Below are 17,414 nucleotides of genomic sequence, written 5' to 3' on the forward strand. Positions count from 1 at the left end.
TAAATTTAAATTCTCTTCTGCAAAATTGTGCCTATTTTTGTGCAGAAACAACAAACATTCGAACAAATATAGACCAAAGACTGTGAAAATATTCTTATCTCTAAATTTTCCCCTACAAGATTCCCTAAAATTTAACTTAAAAACTATGCGGAAAGCCCTTTTTTGTATCAAAAATATTTTATTTAAATTTTCATTATTTCCCCAAAATATTATTCCATAATTGTAATTTGATTCAAAATTCCCAAAATAAACTATTTTTAAAGTTCTTTCATTCATGTATCTAGTGATGGTCGATGGATCTCAATGCAAAACATATTCTACTTAATTTCATTGATAGGATCTCAGTGTGTTGACGCCAATTAAGAAATTGGTCAATGTGTACTCCCAGAAATTTTACACAATCTGATAGCTGAAAACTGTACCCTGGCCAACTTATAATATTTGATTTTTCTTTTTGTGATCTGCTTGTATCAAATAGGATAGCTTTTGATTTACTTTCATTCAATATTAATTTATTTTGGTCAAACCATGCCTTGGACTTAAGAAATAATTGACCAGCTTTCCTTGTTAGTTCTTCAAAATTTACATCATTTACTAATAAACGGTATCATCAACATAATTAACAACAAATTCCTGAATTTTTAACAATAATACTCCTAGATCATTAAGATATATAATGAACAAAATACCTCCGAGTGTACTTCCTTGGTCAATTCCTGTGGAGCGAGCTAATATTTTAGACTTGGCAGTTACATTATTTTGAGTGATAGTTACTCTCTGTTTCCTGTTAGTTACAAATGATTTCAACCATTTGTTTGCATTTCCTCTTACACCATAACATTCAAGTTTTTGTAAGAGATATATTGTATCTATTGAGTCGTATGCTTTGGACAAATCTAAAAATATACCCAATGCCATTTTATTATGCTCAAGCTGTTGTATTATGTACTGCACAAACCAAAAAATTGCTGTTTGAGTTGAGCGTCCTCGAAGGTAACCATGCTGGGAGTCGGTAAATATCTCATTCTCAACAAAAAAATTCATCAGCCTCAATGACATCAACATTTCAAAAATTCTTGAAAATCCTGGTAATAAACTTATGGGTCTGTAGTTGTTTATATATCTTCTGGTTTTCCATTCTTAAATAATGGTTTTATTGATGCGAGTTTCAGTGATTCGGGAAAGATGCCATATTTGAAGGAGTTGTTGACGATGACAGACAATATTTCACTGACAGCTGGTAATGCTAACTTAATTATAATTATGGGAATTTCGTCTTCTCCGCTGCTAAATTTGTTTTTTATTGACTTATAGACCAATGACTTTACATAGCCCCACAGAAAGTAGTCTAGCGGTGTTAAATCACAAGATCTTGGAGGCCAATTCACAAATCCAAAACGTGAAATTAGGCGGTCACCAAACGTGTCTTTCAATAAATCGATTGTGGCACGAGCTGTGTGACATGTTGCGCCGTCTTGTTGGAACCACAGCTCCTGGACATCATGGTTGTTCAATTCAGGAATGAAAAAGTTAGTAATCATGGCTCTCTACCGATCACCATTGACTGTAACGTTCTGGCCATCATCGTTTTTGAAGAAGTACGGACCAATGATTCCACCAGCCCATAAAGCGCACCAAACAGTCAGTTTTTCTGGATGTAACGGTGTTTCGACATACACTTGAGGATTAGCTTCACTCCAAATGCGGCAGTTTTGTTTGTTTACGTAGCCATTCAACCAGAAGTGCGCTTCATCGCTAAACAAAATAAAATGGACGTAGTGCGCGATACGTATTCCGCACAGAACCATTATTTTCGAAATAAAATTGCACTATTTGCAAGCGTTGTTCAGGCGTTAGTCTATTCATGATGAATTGCCAAACCAAACTGAGAATAAATCACTTGACAGCTGTTAAATCGGTCACCCGTTATAAATAGAGTCTCTACATATGTAGTAGGTCAAATGAACTAGTAGATCGTAGCACTGGTCCGATGCATAAGGCAAAAGAAAATATGTTACAGAGTGTGAAATTGTTTCATCAGATTTGTTGAGTTTTTGGCCAGATATCTTGGTGAAAGGCCATGAGTTTTTTTCCACCATTTGGTTGTTTTTTTTGTCGAAATATGTAACAATTTCAGTCCTTCAGTAGGCAAAATTCTATTTTTGTTGCAAAATTCAAGACAAATTCTTTGTTCAATATTTTCATCACATGTAAAAGCAATAAGACTATTATTTTGGAGGGATAAACTTTTTTTAAGAAAACTAGTGCTCAAAAATTCAACAAGAACAAACACTCCTCCTTCGCTGTAGTTTTTTTAATGATTAACGTTATTAAGGTTATTAATCAAAATTTATCCAGTTCTAGATAAATATCTTAATTTTATAAATTCAGGAAGTAGAAAGAGTGAATTTTTCAATAATGAGATCGCTAAGTAATATAAATAAATAATAAATAAATATAATAAAATTTTTACTAAGAGGTAAAATAAATTGATTGATTTTGAACAGCCCGCTAACTGGGCAGCTATCACTTTTGAAGCTATCATCTTTTGACATTTTACAAGCAGAAACAACGCCATTACTAGAAATTGCTTCAACAACCCTTTGAAATTTTTAAAATTCACTACAAAAATTGTGAAAATTTTGCAATTACAGTTCGCAAAACTAAAGCACTTTAGGGTCGTCGTCAAGCACCTTCTCGATCGGAAATAGTAAAACTGGTGGATAATTTGACCTGTTGGCACAAATCAGTGATGTGTAGTATCGAAACCGTGTGCGTCGCTCAAAAACAACTGAAAATCTTGCTGCTGTAGCCGGCAGAGCTGACAAAAACCCAGGTTTGTCGATTTCTCGTTCATCTCGAGAATTAGGCATTCCAGTTCTTGACGACGTTTATTTACAACAAGATGGCGCTAACTGTCTCACAAGCAACGAAACAATCGTAATTATGCGAGAAAAGTTTCATGGTCGTGTTATTTCTCGAGTAGGTGATCGCAATTGGCCACTGAGATTTAACACCTTTAGACTTTTTTAGGGCACAAGAAAGATAAGGCCTATCTATGCCTATGCTCCACAATAGATTCAAGACCTTGAAGCTGGAATTTGTGAAGTTATCGAGATAGCTTCAGCAGCCTTCTGATGTAGGTCGGGGAAAGCTCCACAAATTTCTTTGCCTGAGCGAGACCCTGAGTGTTCCTTCAGAGGGTTTTTCTATTATCCCACTCCCATTATTGGACCGCTGCCTTATATTGGTCTTTTCCAAGCCCACAAAAGGGCTTTTTGCAGTTCATCGGTTCGAAGGGTAGGTACTTCAAAATCGAAGATGGTTGGCTCACATCCAAGGGTTTTGCTAAGAGGTTTGAATCTAATTGATTCAATATCCCCATATGTCTAATACAGTTTTTCAGACGGAGATTCCCATTGCGGGATATTCTCATTGCTTCCAGCAAGCTACATTTTCTCACATGTATGTGTAAGGAAGGCAGATCAAGTATAACCTCAAGCGCTGCTGTGGGAGTTGTGTGTATAGCTGTAACACCAATACAGGCCAGCCTTTGCAATTTCTGTAGCCGGCTAAGTGACAATGGGCCTTACTACTGGTGTGTATAACCACAGTACCATACCCGGTAACATGTCCCATGTCTTTCCAAAGAGTCTTTTGCAGGCCCACAATGCTGCAGTGGCTCTGGAAAAAGTCAATTTCAAAAATGGACACTAGACCTACTTCATGAACTGATCATGTGGAGAAGTCTAAACAAACAAAATGTCAGATGACGTTTAAACCTCTACTTAGAACAAAAAAAAATTCAACAATCCCTCCAGTTATACCTTTATACCAACTTTTTTTTTTGACGAAATATTCAATGAAAGGAATATGCTAAATTTTTATTTATTTATGAATAATTTTCTCAATCAACAATAGGTTGTTATCACAGATATCAATTTCTCAATAAATAATCAATACTCATACACAAAGAAAATGATTTAGTAATTTTAGAATCTATTCCTGCAGGCGAACAAGGAGAGTGAAATATTGAGAAACACCTTCGGTTCCATTAGGTATGGGGAATTTCTTCGTAAGTTGGGCACATTGTTCAAACTTCAAGATGTAGACCCCCAACTCCATTTTCTGGGAGGATTATCACAAAACGGAGACGATGGCAAGTTCAGTTACATGTGGCAGGACGATTTGGTCAAAATGATTTTCCATGTAGCTACTTTGATGCCTAATAAAGAGTCTGATCCGAATTGTTATTCAAAGAAATTGCATATCGGTAACGATAATGTTACCATTGTTTATAACGAGAGTGGGGAAGAGTATAATATGAGTACAATTAGGGTGAGTTGGTATTGTAAGTTAGATAGATTTATTTTCTCCTTTTTTCTCCCTAACCTTTTCCTGTCTTCTCAATTTCTGTTTCTGATAAAATACAGGGTGACCCATTGTGAAAAATCCACTGATATAACTCCTTGGAAAGAGCCTGGATCAAAAAATGTTTCAAATGAAAGTTTCCTAGTCTTCAGGGGGACACTGAGTACAGACATTCAATGTGACCTTGGAGTTTGACTTCAAGGTCAAGTAGATTTTTTCATAGGGAATAAACGTTTTTCTTTTCAGAATCTCATTCCTCTTAAAAAACACTATCTATTGATTTTCAAAAGATAGCAATATTTTTATAATCGATTTCAATTCTAATATTATATTGAAGTTGATATTTTTTTGTTTCATTGCTCACAAAATTTAGGTTTCTTTTATTTTCAGAGTCAATTTAATTTTGCATCTGTAATTATACAACCAATGGATCAAAATTTAAACAGGGTCACAGTGAAATGTAAAGAAGAATTAATCAATTTAATGGGAGCTGGTTGTCAAGAGACCAAGATTGTGTCAGATCAAAGTGTTGCAATACTTGCCAGACAGTTGGCACTCCATGCTAATGTAAGAAAGTGTTTTCGTTTTCAATATGAATGAATGTGTTAACTTGGTTTATGCACTTTATTTGAGTCAATGTATTTTATTTTAATAATAATAACCTTTATTTCTAACTCCTATTCAATTGTGAGTTTTTTGTGTTTTTCACTTGTAGGTGGTTTTTGTGTTAGCACATTTTGTAATTGCACATTTCTTGTGACCTTTTAATTCAATTTATTTGTCCATTTCAGTTGGCTTCTTTAGTACATGGATCGCTCCATACAAATTCCCAAAGTCCTTATGCTTCCAATTGGCTGGAAAGACTCAGACAAATCAAGAAAATTAGGACTAGAGTAATTGAGGCAATGGACTCCCCTCCTCCAGCTGATAGTTTGAATTCTAACTCGAAATCCAGACAAAAGCAGATGGAAGATTTTACCGAATATACATAGGATGTGTTCATGTTCAAAATATTTATAACTATTTTTTTTTTATAAAAAAACTTTCAACCATTAATGAAAATGGTCAAAGTAAGATATTTTCACAATAATTGATTTGAAACTTCATGGAAGGTTTAAAATATGTATTAGTTTTTCTGAAATAAATTTTATTGCAATTAATCAAAAACCTGAATTTTTTTTTCACCTACCTTGAAAGTTTAGTTTTTTTAGCTAATATTGCAGTACTCTTTCTTGTTATTATTATGTTTTTATGGCCATTTTTAAGGTTATTGGCTTGTTGTTATACTGTTTTTTTTTAATAATTAAAGTAGTTCAAACTGACTTTTGGGCAGCACTGATAGTTTTTAAACAGTACACAGCTATATAAAGAGCTTGTGGATCGTTGTTGAAAATGATATTATGCCATTCTGCACCTATTACCGTTCCTGTAACATTTCAAATGTTGGCAACAGTGCTCTGCAGTCAAAGGAAACATCTATCAAAGCTAACAGTGGATGGTATGAAAAATGATCAGAGGCGGTCATATAGTGTTCACATAGGTAACAAGAATATTTTTTCTTCAAACCTTCTAACAATCTAGTGGGGCTTTAGTTGAAAATTAATGTTTCGGCTACATCTGGGTTCCACCAGTTTGACAGCTTTTCCTTTTTTCTATACATATACATTAGATTTAGTTCATATTGACATAAAGCCATTTGAAATAAGCTCATTATTAACGTTTGATTAAGTCATCAATGAAGCGTCTCATTTTGAATAACTGGTAGTTCCCAATGATCATCAAAGTCAGTACTCACCTTCGTTCTTCTAGTATTCACTTTTTAAATCTCATTCAAATAATTGATAATTCGTTTCAAAGTTATTAGGTTTTTCACAAGAAAAATCGAAATATCCCAAAAACAGTAAGTTTTAGCATATGAAATTTCGAACAAACTACAGTTCATTTATTGATACAGTCTGATAATTCAATAAAAAACAGGTGTTCCATAAGAAAAAACATATGCATAGTCATAACACTTTTTTGGTAGGTAAACCCTGTGTATTACCAAACAATTGAAGTGTATACATTGTTAGGTTTTTGGTTGTTGATAATATCATTTTTGTAGCTTTTTGTAAATTTCACTTATCTCTGTTTTTTTTTCTCTTTCTCTACAGTTGTATTATGGATAATTTTCAGTTAGAGTTTATAGGTTTAATGTACCTCAACTCTGTAATTTTGTTTAATAATAATAATAATAAAAAAAAAAAAATTCAAAAATGTAGTTCTAATGGAGCCTAATGATACTGTGTAAAAAAAATAAAAAATTTCAGCGTTTACTGTCAATGGTGGAACACCTTATGTAGTAGTATGAAATGATATTCAAACCAAATAATTCTCGCGAAGTTAGGTCAAAACCTCATGTCAAAATACTACAGGCTCAGTATGAAATTTTTGATTAATAATCCAATGCATCTTGAATTGTACGATGTGGACTCAAGGTGGAAATACATAATTTCTCTTCCTTCATAATTGGTAATTTATGAGATGTATTGTACTGATATTTTTGTAATATCATGAAATTGTTAGTGAATATAGGGAGGGACTCAAAAAAAAAGTTTATATGAAAGACCCACCCCATTTTTTGACAAGGAATCACCACCTAAATTTTTTCGCAACTATTCATATACACCCTGTATATATGGCAATAATTTTCTTGAAAGAACTTAGGACACAATAAACAGCAATCGGTGTGAGCAAAAGCGGATATATGCTTTCAAAAATACTTTTTTGGTTACTTCTGTCAACGTCGGGTATCAATTGAAAACTATAAGTTTCATTAAAAAAACAATAGTGGACAAATACAATGTATTTCCAACACAATGGGACTTACAATAAAAAAGAAATCAAACAAACATATCTTTCATTTAACTTAAACAACAATAAAAAACATTGACTTATTATCTAAACTTTCTGCATTTTTTACATTAACTAGAGTTTGTAAGGGTCGCACTGACTATAACACTGCCATAACTAGAGGTCCCTTCATTGTTATCGGAAACTCTAAATATCAGCTCAATATATCTATATATAACATTTAACTACCATCCCAAACAAAATCTAGTCAATTTTTATTTCATTCATCTTAAGAACTAAATCTATTCTAGGTTTTCTAAAATATCGCTTGTTTTTACTACTCTATAATTTAACATACTGCACTAAGCACTAATCTGAAAGCTATTCTTAAATTAAATGCGGCTATGCGCATACTTTTTACAAATATTGGAACTGTTCCCAATCTACACCTATAGGTAGTCGTTTTTCGATAATAATAGGTCTAAAACTATGCGATACCTTCGTGGTATACGAAAATAAACCGAGTTTTATCAGTTACATGTAAAATTTTATATCTTCGAATGTTGTCCATATAATTTTTGGTTTTAGCTATTCAGACATTTCCTTTATAAAAATATAAAATTATTGTTTTCCTTGTATCGGGCTTACCAAAGTCAATTTTGATGGAATATTATGCGATGAACTATTGAATGGTTAATTTTACTTTTCTGCAATCAACTTTTGATGATAAGAAACCAATGAAAACATTCAATGTGGTGTCAGTTTCTATTGCATTATAAAGGTTGCAGAAAAACTTGCTCCATTTTCATACATTTGTGTATTCAATCATGAAATATGGAGAATCAATAATTAAGTATTTTGTGAGCATTTGCTAGCTTTAAACATTCTTCTGAAGTAGTCCAAACATTCGGTTCAATTCAAAAAAGAATCAGTTTGGAAATATTACCTCACACCATTTGATTAATTTTCATTTTTGGGAAATTTATTCAAAAATGTTCTCCTTAGATAGTTTTGAAAAAAATGCTGTTCAGAACAGAGAATAAATTCAAGTTGTTTGCAATTCCCTATTAAATCGCCATTAAAACATGCTTTCTCACATGTTGGTGATAACTAACCGTGGTAAACCACATAGTCATTTAACTCCTATGACACAAATCAATTTGGACCAAGAGCTTGATAAGACACAACTGCAATAGCAGGGGATATAACGTGCCTCTTCAAGATAAACTCTAACCTTTGATACGACATCTCAAAGAAAAATAAAAAACCATGGGCTATCAATATTAAATACAGTAAAAGTAATGAAAGAATCATGAAAAGCAATAAAAATGTATAAATTTTTAAAATATCAATTCAAAAGACTAAGAAATAAAAATTAGAAAGAAGAAATACAAGAAAATATAAAAGTAGGATTAGTATAGTGTCGAAATAGATCTGTAACTAATCGATATCACGTATACCATCTATAAAATATCTGACCCATTTATTGGGACTCCTCCAAAAAATAAAATGATTTTGTTATCAACAAGAATTTTTACATATGTTAAACAGCAAAAATCATTGAGCGATTCAGTAGTGTTTGCAATATACATTCATTCTCTCAATACAAATCGATATCCATATTATACATTTTTTTGTTCAACTGTCCAGAATTAATCGTCTGCTGTAAAATCGTGATGTAATACGAGAAACGGATTCATGGTTTTGAACTTTCAAGAGACGTCTATGGGATAAAAGCATACATTTAAGAAAACACACATTTGTCTACAACACAGAAACTCCAAAAGTTGAAAACTTGTTTACGGTTCCTCTGGAAAACATCGAGATAAAAAAATATATTAAAATATTTTTCAGTATATCCCTGTCAACGGACAATCTGAAAAGGCACGAGTTCTAATAATGTCCACATTTCAAAAAACCCGGTCCTTAGATGTCATTTAATATTTTAGATTCAATCGAAACACACTAAAGGAAAATGTAGCTTTAAAACATGTGTACAAACAACAATCTAAAAATTTATGAACCTATTTACAAAAAAAAACTATTGCGCAATAAATATATTAAATATTATTCTTGTATGTATATGAATATTTTTCTGTCAATAAATTATCTAGAATATTAAATATTTAATGACCAGGTAGCCCTTATCCATTTCGCAGGCTTCGTTTTGCCTTTGCAAGATAATAGTGACACTCCAGTATGAATACTTGCCGATTATATTACAACTTCCCTTAGATACGACTATACAAATTAAATGACTTAATAATTCAAAATCACAGTTCTTACAACCGGTACCCCAGTACCATTCGACTTCGAAAAGAAAGTTTGATTAAATCCATTTAAAAAAGAATCCCATCTGATATATCTTTCAATAAATAAATCTAGAAAAACAAAAACAAAATTGCACTATACAATAACTGTACAAATAGGGAGGGAAACTTTTGTAAATGAAAACAAATTCGACAAATGACAACTAATTAAAAGGACAACGGTGGAGTGGAATGTGAATCAATGAAAAAATCTAACAAATCAACCTAGACGATGACATGGCTAGCAGTTTTCTTACTTTTCAGAGCGTTATTTCGATTTTGAGATCAAATTGAAGTACAATTGTCACGAGTGTAGTAACCACCTGGAGCTTTGAAAAAAATAAGGCTGGTCTTTATTTTTGGTGAGAATAACATACATCCAAAATTTTAAAAATCAAGTAATATCGAAAAATTTGGCTTGTCCTATGCTAACAAAGGAAAAGTGGACTCCCAAATTTCAAGGGTGGTTCCTCAACCCATAAAGATAGCAAGTCTTTTTTACATAGCACTTAAAGGTGTGAATATTTTCAATTTTTCTCAATCTCTAAGTCCAGCTGAGATATGCCACAAGATGAGGCAATTCAATTATTTCAATTTTTCCTCAAATCTTAATGATGAGAAAAATATCGAATTGACCCATACTTGCAGAATCTTGATATAGGATGAGATTTCGTGAATCTTTACGCCTTCTTTTTGGTTCAAAAATCTGATACGAAAATTTGGCTTTCAATTTTCACATCACCCTGTATTCTGAACGCTTTGGACATATGTTGACTCTTTGACAGCGTATTATTCACATTTGATATCAGTTTCTGAAAAGAACAAAAACTACCCATCTGAAAATATCAATATTGTCATATCAGTGTTTTCAGTAGTTCAATTTTTTGATTGACAAGGAAAAGAAATCAGATTCTATTTTCGAACAAGTGACAGAACACAAAATAAACATAAGTTGAAGTTGGGCCGCAGTAACAATGGAAAAGACTCATCATCGAAACCCAAGGAGCTGATCTATGTACCATTGCCAATGAAAAAAATTATATCTGAAAACTCGTTATTAGAATATTTGCTAAAACCTTCGGACATAACGATTGAGTCTTTTCTATTTGAAACAGCAGCCTAAGAATTAACACGAGCATAAAATGAAATGTGACAAACATACACACCGATTTGACACTATTTTGGAACAGACAAAAAATAATGTTCAATATTAGATGACAATTTGGAAGTTTTAATATTTAGGGTGGTAGAATAAAATTGTATCGAAGTGTCAATTCAAAATTGTTTACATCGTATTGATTTCATTTTGTCGTATAGAAAGTAACATATTAAAAAAGTTTTTTTTTATATTTGAATTTATGTATTCATGGTTGCTATTCGTGAGTTATTCAAAAATTTGGGAGCCCCAAATCTGTAAATTGAATGAACAGAAATCAACTTGTCCGAAGAGAAATGTCCCTTCCTTTCAATCTTCCAATTTTATTCTTACCACATTTTTGTTGTTATTAAGACGGGGAAGTTTCCTTTGATTTGTTATGAGCATTATAATCTCATCATGAATATACAACTACCTATGTAAGATCTTCATCAAAAAATAAAATTACTTAATTTACCTATGCTATGCCTAGCGGCGGGAAGATCATATTTCATCAGTTGCTTCGCCATCTTCATAGTTGCTTTTCGAATGATCTTACTCATCACGGCGTCAAGTGTTCTATTACTTTTTCAATACTATCTACATTTATCTATTCTACATAATATGTGCTGTTCTTTCACATCACAATAGTTAATAAACCGTGAAAAAACACAAGAATATTTATGTATTTCTTTAAATTAGTTACTCACCACAGATTTGATAACTGCAGTCACAAGAGAGACACGACAATAAGTGTTCGTTACTCAAAAACACCATTAATCTCAATGAATGATAAATATTCAACTGAATTCTCCACACCAAAAACAAATTCACCAATCGCCTGTCTATTCCTCAGCAAATTAATAAAAATGGTAAAAAGTTTATTAAACACCGGGTTTGTGATGTTGAAGAGCAGCACTATTTTGAAGAATGTCTATCTATGTAAGAAACTCGCAGTCTGGTTCAACATATTTACACTCACATTTTGTCAAGCAAAAAATGTAACGAAATAGAAAACTTCGAATTTGGCTTTCTTACACAGACAATCTGTGATATTTGATGGATTTTCAATACAATTTTGTATCTAGGAACATACTGTATCAAAAATACCTACTTTACACTTATATTCAGTCATTTATAGATTTCTTGAAACTATTTCAAACCAAGACGAACAAATATTAACTGACAGATAAATCAATATAAAAGGAATATTCCTTTTTAAGTTATTCTATAAATTAACCAAGGGATGTTTCTCCCTTTCTAATCCCTACAAACTACATTCAAAAATCTTTTAAACATTTTCAATTTTATAAACTTAGAATTATGCTTCATGCGCAAAACTTTAGTTTGAAAGAAATACTTCAGATTGCGACCAATTTCTGAGCAATAGAGTTGAAGGAGAATTTTCATCAATAAATAAACTATTCCGATAAGAAGTTCCTCTTATCAAATAAAGGTTCTGGTTAAACTAACTAACCAATCGATTCCTTCAAATCTAAGGTAGAAAAGGGTTCGAAAAAATTCCCGAAGTTTCATTAGAAATAAATAAAATCATAACTGTCCACAAACACATTCCAAGAAATTTTTCCGTTCCTTACTTTAACTTATTTTGTTTCTACTTTGGTTGTGCTGGTTGATAAGCTTGGTATGGATCTTCCGGACTAGCAGCATTTGGTGTATTCTCTGAATCTGTCATGGGCACTGCTTGTATCATTGATGGATAAAATTGGTACTGAGACATGAAAGGTGAGGTACCAATGTGCATTGCACTCATTTGGGCAGACAACTGAAAAAAATTGAAAGACATGCTACTAATTGTTACCTTTTTATTTTAGAATTTTAATAAGTAAAAGGTTTTCCAATAAGAGGTTTCATTTTGAACATCCCGCTTTCTAGGCAGCTTTCATGTTTAAAGATGTCATCTTTCGACATTTCACAAGTAAAAAATACGCCATTACTAAACATGGAAAAACACGCTTCAACAACGCATTGAAATAGATAAAATTGAATAAACTGGTGAAAATTTTTAAGTCAATAGTGAAACTAATGGAAAAATTTGGGTTGTTGGGATATTTATAGTTTTATAAGAAATTTATATATCATGTTATAAATTTTTGAAAAGGGACAAATTAAGCGATTAAATTTCTTATAGAAATTTTTATGGTTTACATTTAAAAAAAAAACACAAGTTTGTATTATAACTTCAGAATGAATGGCAATAAAAACAAATGATTACACCAATGGATTCTGATGAAAAAGTGCCTGTAGAATGTTTTTGTTTCATGTTGATAGCACCAGTAATATAGTAATGAGAACTTTTCATTTCACGCCATTTTCCAATTTTTTCCTTATAGCTTGAATTTATGAGGTTGCGGTTTTTACCAAATCAATTCTCTCAAAAAATCGAGCCCGAAAATGTGTCATTCATTTTTTTTTCCTAGCTCAAAGGATTCATTTACATTTATACCTACAGTTTTCTAGATGTTTAAATAAAATGTTATTGAAGTTAACATGATATCTGAATATCGAATACTATTTATTATTTGTGCATATACCAACTATTCATAGAAGAATAAAGAATTAAATTGTGTTGCCAATGTATCGTGGGGAGAAATAAACTACCCAATGATCTAAAGAATTATAAATGCAGAACCTATTAAATGAGAGAGCTAAATTGAGAAATTTTATAAAAACCCAACTGAAATAAACCTGATCTAACGAAATAGTATATTGTGCAACAAGTGGGGAAAGTCCAACTTTTCTCGCGAGTGTGGAAGTTTGTGGCACGAGCCTGAAAGGCGAGTGCCGCAAACTCACGAGCGAGAAAAGGACTTTCTCCACATGTTTTCCTACAACTGCATAAATTTCAATAATTCAAGTAATTGACTTGATTCAAATCAAAATGACCTTCGTTGACAGTATGTGCTAATTTATTTTGTCTCCATAGAAACGACTCAAAAGCCCAATTTCATTGGTTTACCAAGCGAGGTGTGGGCAAAGTGCCGTGGGAATAATATTTCCCACATTATGAGCAATACATAGTTTCGAAATTGAGTAAGCTATGAAGAATACGCTACTTTCCAAAGCAGTTGTAGGAAAAAAAAAATTAATTATCATTTCAAACATGAATATAACAATATAGGTGTATATGCACAATTTTTTTTGCATGTACGTTGAAGACATGCTTAATAAATGTGCGAGTTGCGCAAACCACCTAGGAATCGGAGTTGTTTCGCGCGTCTTCTTTCCCTAATGAAGTAGAGCACCTGGTTGGGCTAGCCCTATAGGAGACAAAAAAAATGCACCCCGCTACATGTCCATAATCTTATCAGCGGTGACATTGAATTATATTTCTGCGGTGAAGACTTTCCATTTTTACGTTTATACAAACATGTTTATTTGTGAATAAACATTTCTTATTCTTTCTTATACCTCTTATTTGGGTGATTTCGTAAAGAGACTTATATTTTCTATCTACAGGGTGTCCCATAAGTGGCACGTCACAGTGACACCGAAGGTAGGTCAGCTAAAGAGGGACCTAACCAGCCTAACATGACCTCAGTAAAAGTTGCATGGTTTTCGAGTTATTACCAAATTACGTTTTTTAGTGAATTTTCACCATTTTTTAACATTGCCAGGTTCAGAATTCTGCTGGAAAGCTCTCGAAGCTTATTTTTTTTGTTGTAATGGAATCTTAAATAGTTATTTAAGATGACATGAGTATGATTCTGTCAAAAAGTTATGTGGATTTCCGTAAATTAATGGATAAATCTTGATTTCAATTGCTAGCAAAACGAGAACTTCGACTTTGGACACCTGCTGTGAAAAAAAAATCCTTGAAACAAAACGAGCAAGTAACATCAAAAAATTGGGCATTTTAGACAGATTTAGAAATGGTACAATACACGAATCTTATGCCCATAAAACTAGGTATTTTCATCATTTTACCGATGCCCTACTTAACTAAGTTGAAACTAGGAACCCCGCTATCAGGTAATTTTGCCACTTGCTATGACATTACATTTGATACCGGGACAAATTTCTTAAACTAATTTCCGATATGGTCCAATAAGAAGCGAGGAAGAATTGCGTGAACGCGTATTCGACGCAGCCCGGACCATATCGGAAATTAGTTTAAGAAAATTGAATCGTAATTTTATAAAACGGTGTCATTTATGCATTAGAGTCCGAGGGAAACAGTTTGAACATTTACTGTAAGTTAGATTTAAGAATTAAATAAATAATCGAAAGTTGAGTCAGTTTTTAATTAATTTACCTTTTTTTTTCAATAATATTCCTTTTTCGCTTCCCCTAATCCATCTTTTTCCCTATTGTGACTTTAACAAATAATAACAAAGCCCGGTATCAAATGTAATGTCATAGCAAGCGGCAAAATTACCTGATAGCGGGGTTCCTAGTTTCAACTTAGTTAAGTAGGGCATCGGTAAAATGATGAAAATACCTAGTTTTATGGGCATAAGATTCGTGTATTGTACCATTTCTAAATCTGTCTAAAATGCCCAATTTTTTTTTATGTTACTTGCTCGTTTTGCTTCAAGGATTTTTTTTTCACAGCAGGTGTCCAAAGTCGTAGTTCTCGTTTTGCTAGCAATTGAAATCAAGATTTATCCATTAATTTACGGAAATCCACATAACTTTTTGACAGAATCATACTCATGTCATCTATTTAAGATTCCATTACAACAAAAAAAATAAGCTTCGAGAGCTTTCCAGCAGAATTCTGACCCTGACAATGTTAAAAAAGGTGAAAATTCACTAAAAAACGTAATTTGGTAATAACTCGAAAACCATGCAACTTTTACTGGGGTCATGTTAGGCTGGTTAGGTCCCTCTTTAGCTGACCTACCTCCGGTGTCACTGTGACGTGCCACTTATGGGACACCCTGTATATCTAGAATCCTAAGCAACTATCAATTGAAAAACTTACAGATGACATCATGTTCATCCCGTATGGCATGGATTCAGGTGATGGTAGCATAACAGGAATGTTTCTGGGTCCCTGCCCATCGTTCTTGTAAGGAGCGGTCAAGTGTCCTGGCAGCGAATAGGTATCGTCGACCGTGTGCATAGAGGGCAGCACGTAACCCTGAACCCATGGAGGAGGTCCTGCGAAACCTGCGGCGAACGGGGCGTAAGACCTATTGTAGCTGGAAATTGCCGGCATCATGTGGGTCGTAGCTACTCCGTTTGTCGAGATGGAATGGTCGTAGCCGACAGTTGAAAGACCCTCTGTTCCATCGCGCCACATCTTGGAGTTCTCGTTGTTCTAAATGTGAAAGAACGTACGTTAGAAAAAGATACGACATGAGAGAACTATAAGGTGCGCAACTAAGTTCCTGCTGTTTTTTTGGTGAAAATGCAACTTTACTGTGAGAAAATGGAGACATAAATCATTGAAAGTATTGCCCATCTTTCTGATAGAGCTTGCATCCCGTTATAGTCCGGGAGCCAGTAACAGATATACATGACCAAGTTCCTCTCAAACGGTAATTAGTAGAAGGCATCAGGTAATAGTAATAAAAAGCCTCGTGAACGTCAGCTGCAACTCTGCTGGGGGGGAGAGCGGCGGCAGCCCCCCAAACACGAAGAAAAAAAAATACATTCAGTCATTTCCTCCCAATTGAAAATTTGTCAAATTGTAGCTAACCCAATATCTAGACGAAAAAATACAATCAGCTGGCTATAGCATGGTGGATTATACGTCAGCTGGTGCCTCAAACATGAAAAAAAAAATTTTCAATGACAGCTCTGACAGCGACTCTGATACTGAAGCAGAGAGTGGAAGTAACTGAATATTATTGTGCAACATGTGGAGAAAGTCCTTTTCTCGCGAGTGTGGCACTCTCTGATTCATTATCAGAGTCGCTGTCAGAGCTGTCATTGAAAATATAATTTTTTTTCTCATGTTTGAGGCACCAGCTGACGTATATTCCACCATGCTATAGCCAGCTGATTGTATTTTTTCGTCTAGATATTGGGTTAGCTATAATTTGACAAATTTTCAGTTGGGAGGAAATGACTGAATGTATTTTTTTTTCTTCGTGTTTGGGGGGCTGCCGCCGCTGCTCTCCCCCCCCCAACCGAGTCGTAGCTGACGTTCACAAGACTTTTTATTACTATTATCTGATGCATCTCACCAAGTATCTCTCGAGAGGAAATAATCAACCAAATTTGCACCTGGCTCCCGGACTATTACGGTAAAAGTGTCCATCTTTTAAGGCTATCCACGAATTAAGCCATTTTTTTTTGACGTCTTCATATTAGTGGAACTGCTGATGAACCAGACCATGTGCCATCAACAAGTGATAATCTGACGGCACAATATCTGGGGAATACAGCGGGTGTGGTAGGACGTCCCATTTGAGCGTTTCCAGATGGTTTTAACTGGTTTAGCAACGTTAGGCCGAGCGTTGTCATGCTGTGAGTGGAACCACTTCAACATGTCTCTGCTCGGATTGTGGCCATTTTTCGCGCAGTGCTGGATTAAATCGAATCAATTGAAGTCAATACCGTTGCCCAGTAATGGTTTCACTCGTTTCCAACAGCTCATAATAAATAACACCGACCTGGTCTCACCAAATACACAGTATAATTTTCGCAGCGTGAATATTCGTTTGAGGCGATGACGTAAAAGCATGACCGGGCAGTCCCCATGATTTTATTTTTCTTGTGTTGCTTTAATAGATCCTTTTTTCATCATCATCCGTCACGACGTGATGAAGAAAACCCTTCTTTTTTTGTCGCTG

At 33.7% G+C, this 17,414-nt stretch overlaps 2 protein-coding genes across 12 annotated transcripts in view; one reads left to right on the forward strand and one right to left on the reverse strand.

Moving 5' to 3' along the window:
• Positions 1–5,537, forward strand: part of LOC123683269 (tuberin) — a 42,483-nt gene extending 36,946 nt beyond the window's left edge. For all 4 annotated transcript variants that reach the window (XM_045622200.1, XM_045622197.1, XM_045622199.1 and 1 more), the window contains 3 exons: positions 4,012–4,338; positions 4,762–4,938; positions 5,163–5,537. In XM_045622200.1, the coding sequence (XP_045478156.1) occupies positions 4,012–4,338; positions 4,762–4,938; positions 5,163–5,363 (705 nt within the window). In that variant the 3' untranslated portion in view covers positions 5,364–5,537. The remainder of the gene's footprint in view (positions 1–4,011; positions 4,339–4,761; positions 4,939–5,162) is intronic.
• Positions 5,538–7,200: 1,663 nt separating this feature from the next.
• The window catches only part of LOC123682929 (protein alan shepard), a 106,900-nt gene continuing 96,686 nt past the window's right edge, over positions 7,201–17,414 (reverse strand). For all 8 annotated transcript variants that reach the window (XM_045621766.1, XM_045621760.1, XM_045621765.1 and 5 more), the window contains 2 exons: positions 15,596–15,934; positions 7,201–12,433 (listed from right to left, as the gene is read on the reverse strand). In XM_045621766.1, coding sequence (XP_045477722.1) covers positions 12,263–12,433; positions 15,596–15,934 — 510 coding nt within the window. In that variant the 3' untranslated portion in view covers positions 7,201–12,262. The remainder of the gene's footprint in view (positions 12,434–15,595; positions 15,935–17,414) is intronic.

The sequence above is a fragment of the Harmonia axyridis genome, chromosome 6 (genome assembly GCF_914767665.1).
Source record: "Harmonia axyridis chromosome 6, icHarAxyr1.1, whole genome shotgun sequence".
Taxonomy (NCBI): Eukaryota; Metazoa; Arthropoda; class Insecta; order Coleoptera; family Coccinellidae; genus Harmonia; species Harmonia axyridis.